The sequence below is a fragment of the Balaenoptera physalus genome (genome assembly GCF_965194825.1).
Source record: "Balaenoptera physalus genome assembly, chromosome: 14".
NCBI lineage: Eukaryota > Metazoa > Chordata > Mammalia > Artiodactyla > Balaenopteridae > Balaenoptera > Balaenoptera physalus.
This window is the reverse complement of record NC_138893.1, coordinates 68394276-68415277: the sequence shown is the minus strand read 5'-3', so window position 1 is coordinate 68415277 and position 21002 is coordinate 68394276. Positions and strand designations below refer to the sequence as shown.

General features: G+C 40.2%; 2 protein-coding genes across 21 annotated transcripts in view; one reads left to right on the top strand and one right to left on the bottom strand.

Moving 5' to 3' along the window:
* ZNF239 (zinc finger protein 239) overlaps positions 1 to 21002 on the top strand; it is a 40540-nt gene that overhangs the window by 1013 nt on the left and 18525 nt on the right. For 4 of the 19 annotated variants that reach the window (XM_082423881.1, XM_082423878.1, XM_082423869.1 and 1 more), the window contains 4 exons: positions 4873 to 5056; positions 5782 to 5985; positions 10182 to 10313; positions 12516 to 15450. In XM_082423881.1, coding sequence (XP_082280007.1) covers positions 12773 to 13993 — 1221 coding nt within the window. In that variant the 5' untranslated portion in view covers positions 4873 to 5056; positions 5782 to 5985; positions 10182 to 10313; positions 12516 to 12772 and the 3' untranslated portion in view covers positions 13994 to 15450. The other 15 variants (XM_082423870.1, XM_082423883.1, XM_082423871.1 and 12 more) reach the window with 11 other exon arrangements.
* Positions 19161 to 21002, bottom strand: part of LOC309642314 (transcription factor A, mitochondrial) — a 49461-nt gene continuing 47619 nt past the window's right edge. For both annotated transcript variants that reach the window (XM_082423768.1, XM_082423769.1), the window contains one exon: positions 19161 to 19429. In XM_082423768.1, coding sequence (XP_082279894.1) covers positions 19344 to 19429 — 86 coding nt within the window. In that variant the 3' untranslated portion in view covers positions 19161 to 19343. The remainder of the gene's footprint in view (positions 19430 to 21002) is intronic.

The following is a 21002-nucleotide window of genomic DNA, read 5'->3' as shown; positions in this document are numbered from 1 at the left end:
GTAAGTTGGGGTTTCTCTTCTCTGTGAATGGAAATAACCTTTCTTTCTTGGGAAGGACATCAGCATTAATTGAGTGCGTTATCTGGTGTCAGGTCCTGTCTTGGTTGTGTGGTTTTTTTATTTATTGTCCGACTTCAGTGTGAGACATACAGTATTCTATAAATATGGGTGTAGGAACATTAAGATACTAAGAGCATGTAGCTATCAAATGATGTCACCAGAGTCTGCACAGACAATCTGCTGACTTTAAATTCCACCTCAGTTTTCAGTGAACTACTCTGCCTCCATGAATTTGGCCCACTCCCCAGAGCACTGGGCTATGCTCTTTTATTGAAAGACTCCACACAGCATCTTTGTCTGGTCCTGTCTCTCAAAGCATGCCTTTTCCTGCCAGGCATTCCACGCACATTGAAAGTCATTCAGAGCTGTTACATGCTCAGTCCAGTGCTAAGTGGTCTTAGGAAAACAAATAGAATTATAAACTACGGTGCTTTTCTTCATGAGCAGGTGATGTATATGAAAAAAAGTATGCACATTACCAGTAATCATTTATTAAACCTGAATGAGTTAAAGACATGAGAAAATTTGTTACATAACAACACCGTAATTACCATATCACTCCCAAAAATGCTCCTCAACCAGGCTGTGCATCAGAATTATCTGTGGTGTTCTTTTAAGAATTAAAGCTTCCTAGGCACCATTCCCCTAGACCTACTAAAAGGAGAATTTCACTTTTTTATCCCTTTGATCTTTTGTACATCCAAAGATTTATTGCATTTATTGTGAAATACTTCTCTACATACTTGATATGAACATCACTAAAGTAGATAAGATGGGTTGCTCATCTTGTGTGCTCTGGTTGTTTTGTTCCCTTTACCAACATATCCACATGTTTAATTGGTACAGTAAACTGTTGAATTACTTTTAAAAAGTAGCACTTTTTTAAAAAACAATTTCTCATTTGTCTCCACAAAACCATTTCTAGAAAGTTACGTCAAGACTGACACTTAGTATTATAGAATGTTGGAAAAGGAAAGGGTCAGCCAGCCCCTTCTCTGCCTTGGTGCCATCCTCTTATAGAGGAGAGCCCTAATTCTGAGGGAGCTGAGGGGAAGCACCATTTCTCTTATTGCAGAGAGCAGCAAAGTCAGAAGTAAACCCCATGTTTTCTAACTCCATGCTGTTTCTTCTCTGTAACTAAACAGGTCATCACACCAGAAGTGATTTGAATAAAATATCAGGCTGGATTTTTTTTTTATAGTTAGATGACATTATTTTTTTTTAATTGAAGTATAGTTGATTTACCATGTTTCAGGTGTACAGGCTGGATTTTAAGGGAAAAAAAATTAGTTCTTAACACCACCACCAGTAAGACCATCTTTTTGCTTGGCAAAAACAATCCTCACATCCATAGGAAGACAGCATGAGCTCTTATAAAAATTGGTTTGTTTAGAGGACAGTAAGCTACTTCAGGGTACTGAAAGCATGACATCTCTGTGCCTTGAAAATAATTGAGAACATCAGCGAAGATTGACATAAGTAAGACCCTGTGCTCTTTTTATTTTCCTTCTCTTCTGTCTCTTCCCTAATGAAGATTATTCACAGTGATGAAGTTGGGGATTGCTAGTATAGTGAAATTTTGAGATTCTGGCATATGTTAATAATTTTTTGAATTTAAAGAAAGGACTTCATTCCACCAGTACTTACTGTTTTCTGTGTACCAGGCGTTGTCTTTGAGTCTGCTGAAAGGCAGGAGTCCCATTTAACCCCCCTCTCCCTCTGTGATCTTGGATAAGTCACTTCACAGTTATGAACCTTAGTTTTCTCGTCTTTAAAATGAGAGTGCTGAGTTTGATGATCTCAAGGTTTCTCTTATTTCATTATTTAAATTGAATGTGAATTTATAAATATTTACCATTTAGATTTTGAGTCAGTTGTGCTAGTTGCTGAGGATTTAAAGATTAGTTGAGTGTGGTCCCTATCCCTGAGAATCTTATAGCCAATTTGGGAGACAAATTTAATAGCTATAGTAGAGGTATATGCAAGATACTGTGAGATCTTTGAGAAGGAGACATTTAACATACCCTTATGCTTCAGAAAGGAGGTTGTTGATTGTCCTGAAACTGAAGTGGATGGGAGGATGGGAGAAATATGTCAGGGCAGGAGCAACGTGTAAAGGGCTCTTCTAGACTAGAGCATGACATTCGGATGACTACAGGTAATCCAGGGTGATGACAGCTTCTGCCCATCACTGCCTTCTGCATCACTGTTTCTTGCCCCTAAGTAAATTGTTGGATCTAGCAGGGGTGGGCTCTAGAAAGGAAGTGGTAAGTTATGTGATATATGTAGTTTCGAGGAGTTTGACATTTACATTAGTACAGAAACTACTGTCTTGTAGCCTTATACTTTGGTTGGCCTTCAGGATACTGAGTCCATTCTCCCACAGGAAGCACAAGTTCCACCTTGGGGTGACTGAATAGCTCCACTGATACCTGGGGAGATTATTCATTATTCAGATTCTTTCATTTCCAACTTTGTCTTGCTTTAGCAAGACCACTGTTTCCTCTTTTTCCTTTCCCCTGACACACTGAGTCCTCTAATTTGGTCCACTGTCATACCATTTCTCATCTTGGAATTTTCAGCTTACTACAAAGTTGGTAGTCCATCAACATATCCTTTCTGTTTTCAGCATGGAATTCTCCCTACCACTTTATCTGTGGGATCTTAAAAAATTAATAACTCTTGACTGTCCGATCCTTGGATTGAAACATGACAAAACTTGTATTTTGAAGATCTGGTAAAGAGTTATTGTGGCCTAGCTAAGAAATGAGGGCCTTTCCTAGAATAGTAGGAGCAGAAATAAGAAGTAACATGCTGGAGGGAGATTTAGGAGATAGAATTGACAAGAAGTGGTTTGATTATGGTTAAGGTAGGAAAGGAGTCTTAGATATCTCAGATGACAAGGTGGAAGATGGATTTAAAAAAAAGAGAAGAAAGATCATTGATGGACTTGAATCTCAGAAGGGAAGAAAGGATTCCATCTAGAATGCGCAAGGAGAGGTTAGCCATGGACAGAAAGAAACCTTTTGTCTCTGAAAAGAAAAAGTCCAAAAGAGGAGTAGCTAATCTGACTGCTGATACTCCCCAGCCCTGTTTTCCTAACAGCCGTGTTTATGCCTCTAAGGCCACAGCCTCTGCTTCTGCTTCTTCTTTGTCCCACCTTTGCACAGGGCCTTGCAGCCTTCTCTAGTCCAACCTCATCCCTCTTCCTCAGACACAGTGGAGACTGTGACCTTTAGAGGAGAGCCTGGGAGGAAACAGCTGCCTCTTCTTTGGTGACTAGTGGGGTAGAGTCACTCCTGCCGGGGCACCTGGTTGTCCTCAGTTTCCTGAGGAGGGTGTGGGTGGTGCCCCTTCAGGCTGAGGCCTATGGTGTCAGCACTTCTGAAGGTTACTGGGTACTCCCCTGGCCCCAAGTTGAACCGCTGCTTTGGACTTCACTGGCTCTCAGTTGTTTTATGTATATTCCATTCTCTGCTTTTCAGGGTGTGGCCTGCAGACTGGTGCCAGCCCACAAACTGCTTGTTACCAGTCTATAAAGATATAAGGACAGAAATTGAGAGTTTTTTTTAAATTTTATATCTGTTGAATCTCATTTTAAAAATTGGCATTGGTATTTTATATGTCTGCATTCTTATTTTCTAGTAACTTTTTAAAAATTGTATTTTAAAAAATACGTCTGTGACATGTTAGAAAAATCTTAAAAGAAACTGGTCCTTCACCAGAGGTAGTTCAAGAAGTGTTGCTCCATCAATAGAACCTTGGAGGGAACCAGACTCACTGTGAGGTTAACTAAATAAGTACTTGGACTCTTTTTACATGCCAGGCCCTGCTGGAGGCCTTGGGGATGCAGCCATGAACAAATCAGGCAGCCTCTGTTCTTGGGGAACTTAGTAGGGAGAGACAGACTGTAAATAAGAAAGAAAATGTATAAATTAGAAAATGAGATAAGGCATAAGTACAAAGATAATAAAACAGGGAGAAGTGATGGTTACTGGACGCTCCCATGGATTAGGCAGTCAAGGAAATGCTTCTCTGAGGTGGCGGCGGTTCAGCTGAGATCTGAATGATGTAGAGAAAGAACATTCTGGGCAGAGGGGATAGCCAGTGCAAAGGCCATAAGTGGGATGAGTTTGATGTGGTCACAGTGGCCAGGTGACTTGTGAGGGAGGAGGGACTCAGGCTGAGATTGGAGAAGTGACAGGACCCCAGTCTGTAAGACCTTGCAGGCCAAGATGAAGAGCTTGGATTTTACTCGGTGTCCATGGAAACGCCTTTGGAGAGTTTCATGCCTTGAGTGGTATGTGTTTTGAAAGATCACCCAGGCTGCTGTGTGGAAAATCCGTCACGTGGGGGAGCAAGAGATACAAATTTAGGAGGTTAGTGCAGGTGGAGAGTTAATGAAGGCTAGGACTTGTAATGATAACAGTGCGAGGTGAAAAGAAATGGGTAGCTTCAGATATGTTTTAGAGGCAGAGTTGAGAGGACTTGGTGATGGATAAAATATGAGGAAGTGAGAAGAGAATCAAAATGACTTCCAGAATTTTGGCTTGAGCAATTGGGTGCGTCGTGTGGCTCTTTACTAAAATGGGGACAACAAGGGAAGACCAGATACTGATGGAGATTATTGGGAGCAAGAATTCTGTTTGGGGCTTGTTGAGTCTTAAGTGCCTTTTAGACATCCAAGTGTAGATGTAGATGGGAAATTGGAGACTGGAGTTGAGGAGAAAGGTTAGGGCTAGAGGTATATGGGAATACCTAAGGAGAATATTTTTTGGTTGTGTGTAAATGTGCTATTTTTATTTCTTCCAGGAATGGTCAACTACTTAGTTTAGAAGAAGAAAGGACATATGATTTATATGACTAGGGAAAAAATTGAGATCAGAAGTGTACTTTGGCTGAGAGGAAAAAAGAGGAAGGATCAAAGGATGGTGATCTTGATAAAGCAGATGTCATGGAGGAGGAAGAGGAGAAAAAATAGGAAGATGTTTTTAAGGTGTGAATTTTGAGATATTAATATTTCAAAAGAACAGTGGTCCAAATAGTGAAATGGCCCTAATTATGGTTGTTGAGGCAGAGATCATTGGCATTAAAGAGATTAAGAGGGATTCCCTGGTGGCACCATGGTTAAGAATCCGCCTGCCAGTGCAGGGGACACGGGTTCGAGCCCTGGTCCGGGAAGATCCCACATGCCGTGGAGAAACTAAGCCTGTACGCCACAACTACTGAGCCTGCGCTCTAGAGCCTGCGAGCCACAACTACTGAAGCCTGCACGCCTAGAGCCCATGCTCTGCAACAAGAGAAGCCACCACAGTGAGAAGCCCGCACACTGCAATGAAGAGTAGCCCCCGCTCGCTGCAACTAGAGAAAGCCTGCCTGCAGCAACAAAGACCCAACGCAGCCCAAAAAAAAAGAGAGAGAGATTAAGAAATGTGAGGTTAGCGTGTTGGGTAATTTGTTCTCATGAGTGTTGAGGTTCTCAGGATAACAGTAGGAATGGGGCGGAAAGGACAACTCAGCAGTGACCATGAGATGACACTGATAAGGAGAGATTCAGTAGTTGGATAGCTTGAGCTTGGGTGAGTTGTGGGCAGGAGGGGAAGTATTGGGAAGGAAGTAGCAAAGGAGATGAGAAAGGAAAGGTTTTCCATCCAAACTTGACTTGGATCACCCCGATCCTGGAACTGCACACTTCCTCTGTACCCTTCTCCCCTCTTCCAGCGCTCCCAACCTCACCTTCCTTCTGGGGCCTTTGTGCAGATGGTTGTCAGTTGAGGAGGAATGTGCTTCATCTTTTAGGAACCAGTAACCTTCAAGGATGTCTCTGTGGATTTCACCGAGGAGGAGTGGGGTTGCTGGACCCTGCTCAGAGGAAGCTGCACACAGCTGTGATGCTGGAAAACTACAGTCACTTGGTCTCAGTGGGTAAGAACATGAACCTGGACACCAGTGCACTGGAGTCTCTGTTTCTTCAATTTTAAATATCATTTGGGCTTGGGCCCCGGAAGCTGTAGTTCAGGAATCAGTTTCCTAATTTCTTTTTGGCAGAAAAGGATGTTTCTGATTATTCTAAGCAGCTAAACAACTTTACTTGGTAAGAATTAGAGAATGGTAACCTTACTGAGTTGTCCAAGAAACCATACCTGGTCCATCACTTACAAGCCAGAGTTTGGGACTGAATTTTTTTTTTTTTCCCCCCACACAGTCACCCAATCCCTGTGTGTTTCTCAGATGTGCTCTCTCAGTTGGAGCAAGTTGAAGATCATTATATAATGGAGAATTCTCCATGCCCATTACCTTTAGTTCCTGGTGTAAAGCCTCTAAACTCCCCACCTGGCTTTCAAGGCCTTTCATGCCCTACTTTTACCTATAGAGCATTATTCTCTGCTGCCCCAATGTCACCCTCCTTTCCAGCTAAGCCTGTTTCCCTGAGGTCCTCCATGCTTCCTTGTTCTGGGACCTTTGATTACCATGCTCTGGTTTCTGGTTAATTTTGTCCGTCAAGATTTTATTTGAACTCCATTACCTGTGTGAAATCTTTGACTACCCTTCCCTTTCAACCTCCTTCTTTTCTCAGAACTTTCAATTTATATCTCACGCAGGCTCAGACCTGATTACATATTATTTTATATGCTTTTATTTTAACCATTGGATCTGCAAGTCTGATTTATTTTCTTGTTTCCAGCCAGGTTTCTGGAGGGAAAGCAATGTATCTAATACTTCCGCTACTATATGTACATAGTCAAGATTTAAAAATTGACTGCGGTAGAGTTTAGCAGCAAAGAAATATGTCTTACAGTCTTGTAAAAGAGACATTATGGTAAACACAGTATGTTACTATAAATAAATTCAGTAAGTCCTATGAAGGACAGAGAATTGTGCTCTGAGAGAATGAAGGCATGGGATGGGACAAGGGTGAAGTATGTATTGTTGAGAGTTTCAAGGAAAGCTTCTGAAGTGACATTTAAACTGAGTTCCAAAGGATTAATGGGCATTAAACAGGTGACTGGGTAGGGGAAGAATATTCCAGGCAAGAGAATAGTGTGAGGGAAAACCCAAAGACCTAAAAGAAGGAGTGTGGCTAGAATACAGGGAGCATCTGGGAAGAATAGAGTGGGGCCTGGCACATTCATCGCATTAAAGGCATGGGTAAAAAATGTGAATTTGTGTTGAGTTCAGTGCGAAGCCATTAGAACAATGAAATGGTATGAACTGATTTACCCAGGATCACTGGGACTGCTTTATAGCCTGGTTTGCAGAGAGGCAAAAGTGAGGTAGGATATATGCTTACAGTTTCAAGCTCTGCTCTAGGTTTTCCTTTTTCTTTGATATAAAATTGAACATAGTTTTCCAACTTTTTTTTATGCAAGTAAGATATAAAAATCACAAAATTCCAAGAACACAGATGAAGATTATGAAGTAAAATCACTAATAATAGCTTGTGTATCCGTTTTTTCTGTGTTCTCCATGTATGCATTTTACAAATACATGTTAAAATTTTATGAGGTTATACTGTATGTATTTTTCAACTGGATGTTTTACATCGTATGTCTTAGAGATCTTTGTTATGTCATATTAACTCCCTGTAAAAGGACCCCTTTTCTCATTACATCAGCATTTTCTTCTGCTATTACATACTCATTCTTGATAATATTTAAATATTTTAAAAAACAGTTATCACAAGATTTCACTACTGCTTATAAAACCTACCATTAATACAGTTCCTCCTCCACTGATTTTCATAGACCTGTCATTTCTGCAGCCGTTCCCAAGTATTGTACAGCAAGGATGTTGAAGCAGTGTCCTTTGACCATTTAATAACTTCAGCCCACCTCCTGGTTTAACTGCTCCAAACTGCACAGCTTTTCTCAGTGTTATTTTTTTCCTTTTTCTTTTTGCCACGATTTTTAAACTTTGCAAACTTTGCACAAAAAGTAAAACATTCACCTAGGTAAAACAAATCGTATTGAAAGGCTTATAATACAAACCAGTCTTCCTGCTCTGCTGCTCTTCATGCCACAGAGTGGCTTCTCAAAGCCCTCAGTTTGAATCCTTTCACTTGTTCCTTATGGTGTTTGCCTTCATATTTACAAATATGCTCATGCAGTTACTTATTTTCCTTTTTTTAAAGAACAAATGCACTCACATGGTTAAGAAAAGAAGCATTAAAATATGCACAATGTTACTTGCAGTTACGCCTAAAAAAGCCGGGAAAAAATGTACACTGAGGATTTTGGACAAGCTGGAGAAGGGCAGAAAACAAATTATACATGAGTAGCAAAGAAAAGATTTGCAAATGTACTAAATGTTTTTAAATGATTAAAGTTATACTATAAAAATTAAAACAAATTAAAAGGTGCACAGTGAGAACTTTCTTTCATGTCCCTAACTCCACTCTACCCAGGTTCTGGTCATTTGCTGTCACAAACTGTCTGCAGTGACTAAATCTTGAGCAAGCATCACTTCACAACTGTGCCAGGAAATCTGAAGAATAAAACCCCCAAGCTGGACTGCTGAGTGCATGCATTTGTGATTTTGATACATAATTGTTAAAATGTCCTTCTGGGAGGGGGGTGATACCAATTTACACTTACAAGCTGTGTCACCATGCTTTGGGTTTTTGCCAGTGTTAACAGGTAGAAAATGGCACCACATTATAGTTTTAATTTGAATTTATTATATTATGGTATACTGCAATTTTTTTCAGTTTATCAATATTTGATATTTTGTATTGACTTCTTTACATCATAGATGAGGATTTAGCTCTTTTACATTATTTCTCCCAACATGCCTATCTTTCCAAGAATTTGTCAGTCGCATCAGTGGTTAATGCTTAGTTTCTTTGACTTCATAATTCTTGTTTCTGCAGAGTCAAATAGTATACTATGATTACAGTTCCTTTTCTTGTTTGTTTTTTCCCTTTCCTAAAACTAATACTTGTTTTTCAAAATATATTTTATTTGGGGTTTTTTCCTTTCCATTCTGTTTCACAGAGTTTTGGTTGATTTGGTTAATTATTGTTTTCTTTTATATATCAACGATTGATTCAGCTTGTCTATTTTATTGACTTCTTTGCTCACTGCTATTTATTGTATATCATCTTATTCTTAAAGTAATTTAAAAATTTTTTGCTACAGTACATTGCTGAATAATTGTTTCAGTAATTGTTTAAATCCTTTCTTATCTGACAAAGTGTCTATTCCTCCCACTGAAGTGTTTGATTGGCTGGGTATAGAATGGAATGCTAATTTCACAATCACTTTACCTCCAAAATTAGAAGATACTGCTCAGTTAACTTCAGGTATACAATATTGCTGTATAGTAGTTCATTGTCAATATAATTCTCATTTATATTTGCACATAACCTGGCTTTTCTGTCTGGATGCTTTTAGCATTTTCTGGGTTTGTTTGGGTTTTTTTTTCCTTGACGTCCTGAGGTTTCACATGTAGTGACCTCTGAATCTTGAATTCTAGGAAACATTTTTTTCCTGTTAGTTCTTTGATCATTTCTTTTCCTTCATTCTACCTCCACTATATTCATCGAACTCCTACAAGATGGGCTTTTAACTTTTACCTTTGCATCTGTCTACACTTTACTCTTCATTCCAGGAGTACCCCTCAATCTTCCACCTTAGCCGGATGTTCGTTTTGCTCTTCAACCCATCTAGATTGCAGGCCTTAGAATCAGACTGCCTGACACCTGGGAGCTATGACACAAGTTACTTGATCATTTCAACCTTGGTTTCTTCTGGTGTAGAATGGGTGTCCTAATAGTTCCTCTCACATAAGATCATGCAACCAGTGTCTGAGTGCTTCAGATGAGCATAGTAGATCTTAAATATTATGATTAACATCTTTTTCAGTCCTTTCATTAATTTAGAAGAATTCTGATTATTCTTCATAGCAATGTGTTTATATTTTATTATTAGATTGTCCCATTTTTTTAGATGTGATAGCCCCTCAGATTTCTCTGGGATTTTAATTATGAACCTTTTAAATTCTGTTTCCTCTGTTTACTGTTTCTTGAGTTTGTGTCTCTCTTTATTGATGTTAGTTTTCTACATTTTTTTTTTTGTCTCCTTATGTTTTCTCAATTGTCTCTCTTCCCCCCCCCCCAAAAGTCTTATGTTCACAGTAATACTGGAGTGTACATCCTCAGCTGATGCTCATCCCTTTTTGGTGCATGTGTGTTCTACTTACAGGGGACACCTCTGCTGACTGGGCTTGGGATGGATCTAATAAGAATCCAGATGGTGAGTGATGTAGACCCTTTTTTTTTGAGGTTACCTCTTCAGGCCAGTAAGTTATCCGGGACATGCCCTGCTTCAGTCTCCAGCTCTGGGGTGTCCTCCTTGTCAGAAATTCCACTTCACAGGTTTTCTTGAGGCTTTATCCTGGGTACATGTGGAGTCAGTTGCTTCTTTTTTGTACCTCAATCCTGTCATTGTACATGTTTGGCATTACCTCAGCTTCTGCTTCCCTCTTCAGCCCAAATAATACTATTAGGAGTCCTTCTTTGGCGGACAATTTATTTTGTTTTTGAAGCTTTATATGAGGCTGCTACCCTTAGCCTCCCAGTATTTCATTTTTTGTGGGGAAGAGGGTCGGTGGGAGAGTGGTGCTGCAGCAACTAGTTGAGCCATTAGAAATGCCTAACGTGATTTGATAACCTCCTTCCAGAATAAATCTCTCTTCATAAGTGTTGATTCTGAGCTTGGAATTTCTAGGACTTCTTGAGAATTTCTCCTACTTCTTTAGGAGGCTTTTTTTGTACATAATTTGAGCAATGCATTTGTTTTTTTTTTTTTTAGTTTCTCCATTAGACCTCGTGCATCTGCTCTTTATCACTAGGAATTCCCCAGCATTCTAGTGATGACAACCTTTCTTTTTTTTCCAAGACTATTGTGTTTTTATTTTTGTTTTTTTGTCATTTCAGTGTAATATGAGGATCTTCACGCTAATTGTTTTGACTAACATACATACCGCAGATCTTCCTTGACTTACAATGGGGTTACATTCCCATAATCCCATTGTAAATTGCAAATAGTGTTAAGTCAAAAATGCATTTAATACATCTAATCTACCGAACACCATAGCTTAGCCTAACCTACCTTAATCATGCTCAGAACACTTAAATTAGCCTACAGTTGGGCAAAAAGCCTATTTTATAATAGTGTTGAATAAATATCTCCTGAAGTTTATTGCATACTATACTGAAAATGAAAAACAGAATGGTTATAGGCATATTGCTTGGAGCTGTGGCTGCTGCCGTTGCCCAGCATCATGAGAGAGTGTTGTCCAGCATACTGCTAGCCCAGGAAAAGATCAAAATTCAAAGTACTGTTTCTACTAAATGCACATCGCTTTCACACCACCATAAAGTTGAAAAATCGTAAGTCAAGCCATCGTAAGTCAGGGACCGTCTATAGTAAGTCTAAAATCTGTATTCCTAGCACAGTTCTCTCCCAGGAGTTCCAGACCCATGTATCTCACTGCTTACTGAACAGTGCAAGAATGTTCCACCAACAGCACAAATTAAACAAGTCAGATTCTGAGTTTGTTATCTGTCACCCTTCCCCACTCCAGCCTTGGAGATTGATTCCCTATGTTATGGTATAGTACCCCCATACCTTAGTCACTCAAGGAACTTGAGGATCATGCTTGGTGCCTCCTTTCCCTTTTGAGTTTAGTCAGTCATCATGTGATTTAGAGTGAATCTCTCCCTTTCTCTCCGTAACTATCCTCCTTATCACTTTTCTTCTGATTCACTACAGCAGCTCTCTCTCTCTACCTTAAAGTCTTGCTCATTTCTGGTGGTGTTTATAATCAAAGTCAGTCATTTCATTCCCAGTTGTAATCCTTTAATAGCTTTACATCTCTGAGGGGATCTCTGAGTACACACCAAGCCCTTTGAACATGTCATACTTTCTCTCTCCACATTTCACTTTTTTTTTTCCTTACATTTGCTCCCAGAAATCTTCCCCAAGGTTTGAGCTGAATGCCCCTACTCTGTGCTCCCATGACTGGCTGCGCATGCATCTATAGTAGCACTTACATGGTATTATTGTTGACCTATTTGTCCTTCTTCCCAGTAGACTCCAGTGTGTCAAGCAAAAGGATTTCTATTTTCTTCTTTGTATCCCCAGCACCTATTAGATTACCAATTAAATGCAAATTTAATTAAAATGAAGTAAAGTGAAATGAAATGTGGCAAGGATGTGGGATCCATAGCCTTCTGCAGGGCTAGGGTATGAATACTTTTATTGGCTTTACTTAAAAGCAGAGACAAGATTTCTGTCTTGTGTACCCAAGCCTTCTCCCTTCCTGACATTAACCCAAAGGATATGACTATAAGGACAAGACTGAACTTTTTGCTAGTTACCTTAGGCACTCCAGTTCTGAAATCTTGAAATCTACCCTTTGTTTGTTATCATTGAATTCTCTTTGTTCCCTAGGAGACTTGAATGAAAATTCTGTGGAGAATCAACAGAAAGGACTTAGGTTATCTCTTACCTGAATAGCTTTCCTCCTGGCAAATTTTGGAAGAGGTGGCCAGTACAATAACTGGGAGTCAGGATTAAATTGTGAATCTTCAGTGTACAGGAACCCTGAACTAGATCTTCCCACTTGTCAGAAGTGGGGAGAAGCATCTTCTCATATTTCCAAAAACAAAAGCAGTTTGGTGACTCTTCAGAGTGATGATTTAAAAAACATGGAAAGTGAAGAATATTTGTCTTTGAAAGTCCCAAGCCAAACGGCCACACAGGACTCCTCAGTGACGTTCTGTAAGAATGAGCCCCAAGATCCTCAGGAAAACAAAAGTCTGTTTGTAACTGAAGAAAGCACTGAGAGGAAAATCTCAGAGGGGAAAAGTCCTCCCATCGGCCATTGTTCAGAGAAACTTCAAAATAAACTTGTGTCTGATGTAAAAGAAGTGGTCTCGCCCTCATTCAGAGGTGAGACAATATGCCAGATTGGCCAGTCAAAAGAATCCTTGGATCCCTTTGACTGTAACCACAAGGACATTTGTGGTTGGAAATCATGGGTGATCAGTCGTAGTCATCAGAGAGCTCATACAGAGGAGAAGCCCTGTACCCATTATGACTGTGGGAAAATATGTACCACCAGCCCAGCTGGTCACCCAGGTGAGAAAATCCACACTGCCGAGAAACTATACAGATGTAGTCAGTGTGGCAGGGACTTCAGTGAGCGCTCAGAGCTAGTCCTTCATCAGAGGGACCACACAGAAGAAAAGCCCTACAGATGTGATCAGTGCGGGAAAGGCTTCACGAGAAGCTCAAGTCTCCTCATCCACCGCGAAGTCCACGCAGATGAGAAGCCTTATAAGTGCGACAAGTGTGGGAAGGGCTTCACGAGGAGTTCAAGTCTGCTCATTCATCACTCAGTCCACACAGGCGAGAAGCCTTACAAATGTGACAAGTGCGGGAAGGGCTTTACCCAGAGCTCCAAACTGCATATCCACCAGCGAGTGCACACTGGAGAGAAGCCCTATGAGTGCGGGGAGTGTGGTATGAGCTTCAGTCAGCGCTCCAACCTGCACATCCACCAGCGCATCCATACAGGGGAGAGGCCCTACAAGTGTGGAGAGTGTGGGAAGGGCTTCAGTCAGAGTTCAAACCTTCACATCCACCGGTGCTCACACACGGGGGAGAAGCCTTACCAGTGCTATGAGTGCGGGAAGGGCTTTAGCCAGAGCTCAGACCTCCGCATCCACCTCAGAGTCCACACTGGAGAGAAACCCTATCACTGCGGCAAGTGCGGGAAGGGATTCAGCCAGAGCTCCAAACTCCTTATCCACCAGAGAGTCCACACTGGAGAGAAGCCCTACGAGTGCAGCAAGTGTGGGAAGGGCTTCAGCCAGAGCTCCAACCTCCACATCCACCAGCGGGTCCACAGGAAAGATCCCCATTAAATGAGGTCTTCAATCGCATGCTTGTACACTAAAGACTTATTTTTAACATCACTCTTACTTTTATATTCTCAGGATATAGTAAGAGTTATTCAGATAAGTTCCCTCACTGGAAAATCATTCATTTAAAGTATTTAAGTACCAAGCACTTTATTATGCTACACAATGAATTGATTGATTGCCCTTGTTCCTCAGATGGGTAGAGTGAAAACGTCTGTACTTTGCTGTTCAGCCAGTGTTACTAGAACTACGTATCCTACCCAGCATTTTTAAGTGCAAGAACCTTATATTTTTCCAAGCAGAACATGTTTCCTTTGTTCACATTCTCTGAGAAATTGGAACTTTGGCTTCTCTTCAAATCATGTGCCTTGTGTTTTCCTGTTTCCTTCCAGCCCTGAGTAGCCCTCTCTAAATTCTGGTTATACAATATGTTAGTTTTAGGTTGAGGGGGTGGTTGGAGATATAATGGGCATGGAAATCTGTTACTGCACACACGTACTACAGCCTGTGGCCTCACAAGAACGTGGAGAAGAGCTACTCGTGCAGTACACCCCACACACTACAGGATGTGGGACCCCTCCCCCTCCCCCCCACAAGGCAACTGCTCAAGAACATAAGTAGTTCTTTTTCCTGGGTGCAGCTAGTCTGTTGGGGTGCTTCCAGGTCTTCCCACCTCAGATGACACCCCCACCAAACTAAAGCCAAGTAGGGTACCTACACCATGTTGAAACATGTTAAATGAAGTTGAAATATATTTAAATGTATTTAATTTGTTTCTCAACACTGAACCTCTCTTATTTCCTTAATTTTCTTCACCACCCATGTTCGGAACCAAACAAAGGAGTCAGGAGAGAGAGTTCTGATATTTTTCTCTTCAGACTTAACTCGTTTTAATATTTGATATACCCCCAAAAAGTCATTTGTTTTTGCAGCATTGTTACTGAACCAGACTTTGGTCTGCTTGCCCATGCACAATAAAGCCAATCTACTGACACTGGGTTGTGAAGGAAGTGCACCATTTATTGCAGGGCAGCAAACAAGGGGTCCAAGCAGCTAGTGCTCAAAAGGCCTAAACTCCCTGATGGCTTTCAGGGAAAGATTTTAAAAGACAGGGTGAGGAAGGGGGGACTGTGGGGTGCATGATCAGCTCGTGGACATTCTTCTGATTGGTTGGTGGTGAGTTGAGAGTCAACATCGTCAACCTTCTGTTTCCATCCTGTCTGGGGTCTAATTGCTTGTGGGCAGCATACAGTTAACTTCTTCCACCTGGTGGCAGATTCAGTATCTGCAAAACAGCTCAAAGGACATTGCTCAGATATTATCTATAGCCCTTCAGGAGGAACTATAGTTCCTTGACTTTATTTAATGGCTAAACTATTGTTATTTTGTCTTGCTTCACTGTTTTCCTTTCTTTCTGCATTTTCTCACTTCTCTGATTAAATTTACTCTTTGGAACTCTGGGAAGGCTTGGAGAGTATGTTTGGGATGACCAGGCTTAAAATATGCACATATAATTCACTTGGGGTGTGGAGCTAGGACACCTCAAAGGGTTAAGCTAAAACAAGAAGTTAAAACAAGAAGCTTGTGCAACAGTTGAGAGAAACGTGATTGGAAATACATAACTAGAGTGGAAGTTACTATACAATGAACTCCTGATCGCAGCCCTGATTTTCTAAACAATGACTGATGATTCCCCAGGCAGTGCTCAGGAGGCTGCCCAGTCACCTATATTTCAGTTATCCACCAATGACTAATATCCATACATGAAAAATGGGGGGGGGGGGGAATATGGATGCAATATTTATTACCTTGAGAAGGTGGGGTTGTAACTGGTATATCCTGATCAAAGGTAACCTGAAGCAGTTAACTGGACATAGATAACAGGGAAGTGACATGTTAACTTAGGGGAAACGTAGTTAATCTCAAGGAATGGAGGAGGGCCACAGATTGAGACTTGCCTTCCTTCAAGAGATAGTCCCAGAATATTTGACTCCAACTCAGAGCAGCCCACATGGAATGGTTAGGGTGGTGACCCAGCATCTGCCCTTTGGCATTGCATAATACACTCGTTTGGATACCGTAAGATGGCATCACAAGTGATGTGATTCTGCTTCAGTGACCTCTAGAATGATGAATGCCTCCCAGTTTCTCCTGCCCTCATAAGATTATATCTGAGCATCTGTTCTGGATTTGACTCGTTTATCATATATGTCTTCTAATTGGCTGATGTATATAATCTATCTGGGACTTGGAGTCAAATAAGATCACAAGAATCCATGTGCACTGAGACCAGAGGGTAGATTTGAAGTCCAAGTCTCAAATGCGTATAAATTAGCCTGTTTTTCCAAGTCTCCTTTTATACATACCTTATCAATGTTTTTAATTATGGTTAGCTTTTACTGTTCTCTTTTAAGCATTACCTTCCTTAATACAACTGAAATGTGATCAGAGTCCTTAGGAAGCATTTCACTGATTATAGTAAGAAAGTCTGGGGGAAAAAATTAGTTAGAAAAAGAGACTTTTGCATGAAAATGCAGGAAGAACAACAGGGGATGTGTCACATTTCATCAGATCTTAAAGATGCCAATGGATTGAGAACGAGAAAACACTTTGTTAATTTTTAAGACACACCCCAGGTTCAGAGATGTGAAAATGAAAAAAAAAAAAAACGTTGCAAAATGGTTCCTTTTCAGAATTCAAGGGTTGCCCTAGGATTGATCCTTTACCAGTACTTGACTTGAACAAAGAGCTTTGGAATTCAATAATTGTATTCAATTGATAATTCTAACACTAACTTAGCAAAGAATCTAGGTTACAGATTACTTGTTGAGTACTTACGATTTTACAATTCTTAAAATTCTTACCTATTCGGTAGGTGCTATTTACTTTCTGTGTGGATCATTTAAGATCTTAAGGTCAAAATACTGGTGAATATGTGATCACTACTTGTAGTCACACTTCTAAATTATAACCTTTTAAATTCTTCCTTTCTCATCCCCCACCCTGATAGCCAGAGTTAGGGGATAAAAAGAAATATGGACGTTCACTTTTGCAGCTCCATGACCTTTCTCATTGTACTTTCATTGAAGAGAAAGGCACATAACTGAGCATGAAGGGCAAGGCTGAACCGTAGGTAATGAGGACCAGGGAAAGTCCAAAGCAACATGCCCGAAGTAGTTGCGAGAGTAAAACTGACATTGGGTTGGTACAGGTGATACCAACAAGTAGGAGAGCAGGTGATACCAACAAGTAGGTTCAAGAGGTAGAGCCGGGAAAAGCTAAGACATAGGGAGTGTGTGGCAACTGATCGGCAGGGGCTACAAAAATCATTCAGGGTTTGGTCAGCTAAGCAAAATGCTTAAGGGGAAAGGACTAGAAAATGTGCTTTTGTTAAACATCTCTCTGGACAGCATTAAAATCCTTGAAAGTTTTTACATTTATAATACCACAGCAATAAAGAGAACAAATGAAAAACCACTAGTAAATAGGAGGTCTCAATAAAAATTTGAAATATGGAAGGAGGACAGCTATTGTATCAGAGCAGAAGCAGACACCATTTATACTACTTGCATTAAGGACAAAAAGGAACCAGCTTGGCTCCAGACTCAGAAATGCTTAATACTGTGGAGGACAGGAGTGAGACATGAAGGGAAAGCAGTGAAATTAGTGGCCAGTCGCATACGGGACATTTCCCTCATTCCATACACACTTGCCCTCCTCTGCAACCCCTGTGCATTGTCAACCAGGGACTTACCCTCCAGCAGGAGATGGGAAATTTCTTCTCTGTAGAAATTGAATGGCCCCTAGAGACAGACCTGTATTTTGACTTTTGTGAATCCAACAGCAAAGCAGTTATCTTCTAGCTCCAATACATTTATAACAGGGCTTCAAAATTCATGAAATAAAAACATGAAATAGCTGTAGACAATTTATCAATTATAGTTAGATATTTCAGCACTCTCAGGTAATTGATAGCACAAGTGGACAGAAAATGAGTATCAACTAACTCAACATTTATAGAATACTCCAACAACAGCATAATACACATTCTTTTCAAGTGCACATAATACGGGCTATAAAACAAGTTTCAAACGATTTAAAAGAATGGAAATCATACAATGTATATCTAGCACCAGAACAGAATTAAATTAGAAATTGCTAACAGAAAGATATCTGAAGAGTCACCAAACATTTGGAAATTAATGGCTCCTAAATGTGCCATGGGGTAAAGAGGAGGTAACAGTGAAAATCTGAAAATATTTTGAACTGAATGAATATATAAAAATTTGTGGGATGCAGCTAAAGCAGCATGGAATTTTATTAATAATTATCCCAATAAATTCAGCAACTTAGTTGAAATAGAAAAAGTCCTTGAAAGGTACAAACTACCCAAGGTCACTCAAGAAGAAAGAGAAAACCTGAATAGCCCTATTAAAAGATTTGTAGCTGACAACCTTCCCACAATAAAAAGTACAGGCCAGACGGCACAAGTGAATTCTACCATTTACGGAAGACATAGTAACAACTGTACACCAACTCTTCTAGGAATAAACATTTTCCAACTTATTTTACGAGTCAACATTACCTACATACCAAAGCCAAAGACATCACAAGAAAAGAAAATCATAGATCAATAACTTTATGAACATAGATGCAAAAATTCTTTTAAAAAATAGCAAATTGAAACTTCTAATCTATAAAAGATGGTAATGCATCGTGCCCAAGTAGGATTTATCCTAGAAATGCAAGGTTGCCGTAGCATTCAAAATCAATGTATTTCATCATATTAACATACTAAAAAAGAAAAACCATATCTTTATAATGTGGAAAAAGCATTTGAAGAGATTCAACACGTTCATGATTTAAAACTCTCAATTAATTAGGAATTAAAGGAATCATCCTTAATCCAATAAAGGGCATTTATGGAAGAACATATATCTGACATCATATTTTATGGTGAAATAAAGAGCGGTTTCCTCCTAAGACTGGGAACAAGGCAAAGATGTCTACTCACCACTTGTAGTCAACGTTGTCCCAGATGTTTAGCCTGTGCAACAAGGCAATAAAAAGAAAAGACCCCCACCCTCCGCACACCTCGTGCTGCCATCCCAGTGTTACCAATCAGGTCTGGATGCTTGCTGCTCAGAAATCAATACTCAAGAGAGACAAATGTTGGTAGAAAGGAAAGTTGCTTTTAATCAGAATGCTGGGGAGATGGTGGACTCCCCAGAAACCACCTCCCAAGATTCTGCTCAGCCATGAGAAGTTCTTAAAGGGAAAAGGTAAGTAATCTCAGTTAATCCTTGAGATAGGAGGTCAGAGGCATCGCCATCCCCCACTGCATGCAGGCTTGTCATGCAGGCTTGTTGACTTCTTGTGATCTTTCTTTCAATACTGTCTTGTTCACACAGTTCGTTCGCAAGATTACTGAAGGGGAAGCTAGGGAAGAGATCGGGTCATCTGTTAATTACTTATTCTTCATTTCTACTTCTTTGATCTATGGAAAGAACCAACAGATTAGGCAAGGTATTATGTGATCAAAAGATTTGAAAGTGTGCTAGGGTCAGAGATGAGTAGAGCATGGGGGCAAGTGGTTTAAGGTTAGTGACAAGATAAAAGGGGCCTCCGGCAGAGAGCTCTTTCCTGCAAAGAGCTTTTTCCTGCCAAAAGCTGCTTACAAATCCCCACTTGTCAGAACATCATTCCATTTTTATTGGATTATGGTCGAAGGTCTGTCTTCTGTAACTTCATGCTGACATACGGCACCATATCCTTAGAGTGGAAGATGTCGACGTGGGCTCTGTAGTATCTCTTTGCTGACAATTGTAGTTGCTCATTTACATACACGGGCAGAACAAGCTACAATTATTTTGATGCCCACAAAGATATAGATTATTATGAGCAACAGTGTTAATCCCATTCTCTTAAGGCCAAGTTCTTGAAATTGTGCTAGCCATAGATCTAGTACTTTTTTATAAACAAGAGGCAGGGGATATGGAGGGGCCTTTGTACTTGGCAGGGGGTGGGGGTGGGGGGTGGGTGCAGGGTTCTGCTCAGTTCCACCAGTGCGTGCTGCGCACCGGCAGGAGCTAGGTGAGGTTCTGGGCAAGCAGACAGTTAAGGGCCATGGCCTTGCTGGCTCCAAAAGAGGCACAGAGACCTAGACACATGAAGGGAGAATGCATGTGTCAGTGGAGACAGAGATTGGAGTTATGCAGCTGTAAGCCAAGGAACACCAAGGATGGAGAGCCACCACCAGAAGCTGAGGGAAAGGCATGGAAGAGATTCTCCCCGAGAGCCTTCAGAGACTGCATGGCCCTGCTGACATCTTGATTTCAGACTTCTAGCCACCAGAACTGGAAGAATAATTCCTATTATTTTAAGCCACCCAGTTCGTGGTACTTTGTTACTGCAGCCGTGGGAAACGAATATACAGACCTTCAAAAGTGGCCCTGAGACAACTGACTTTTCCATTTGCAAAAAAAAATGAAAGTAGATCACTAATTTATACCATTAAAAAAATATTCCAGACAGATTTAAAAATATAAACATTTGAAAAGCAGAACTTCAGTCTTTTGGAAGAATATCTTTGTAACCTCAGTCTAGAAAAGAATTTCTTAAACAAAGAGCAAAAAGACCTAAGAAAAGATTGTTATATTTGCATCAAAACTTAAAACTTCTATACAGTATAATATAGCATAAATAAAATTAAAAGATAAGCCACAGTCTAGGAGAAAGTATTTGTAACCTAATGTAGTCAACAAATAAATATACAAGTTATATAAACAAATCCTGGAAATGAAAGAACAGATGATCCAATTAAATACATATATATCTCCAAGCTCATGGTATTGTTGCCTACATTTCAATTATCTGAATGCTGCAGCATATGTTATTTTTCTATCTCTAAAATATAGAGACTCTTTTGAAAAACATAATTATAATACCGGAAAAACTAATAACCCCTGAATATCATGAAATATCTGTAGTCGTAGATACCACAGTCAACAGA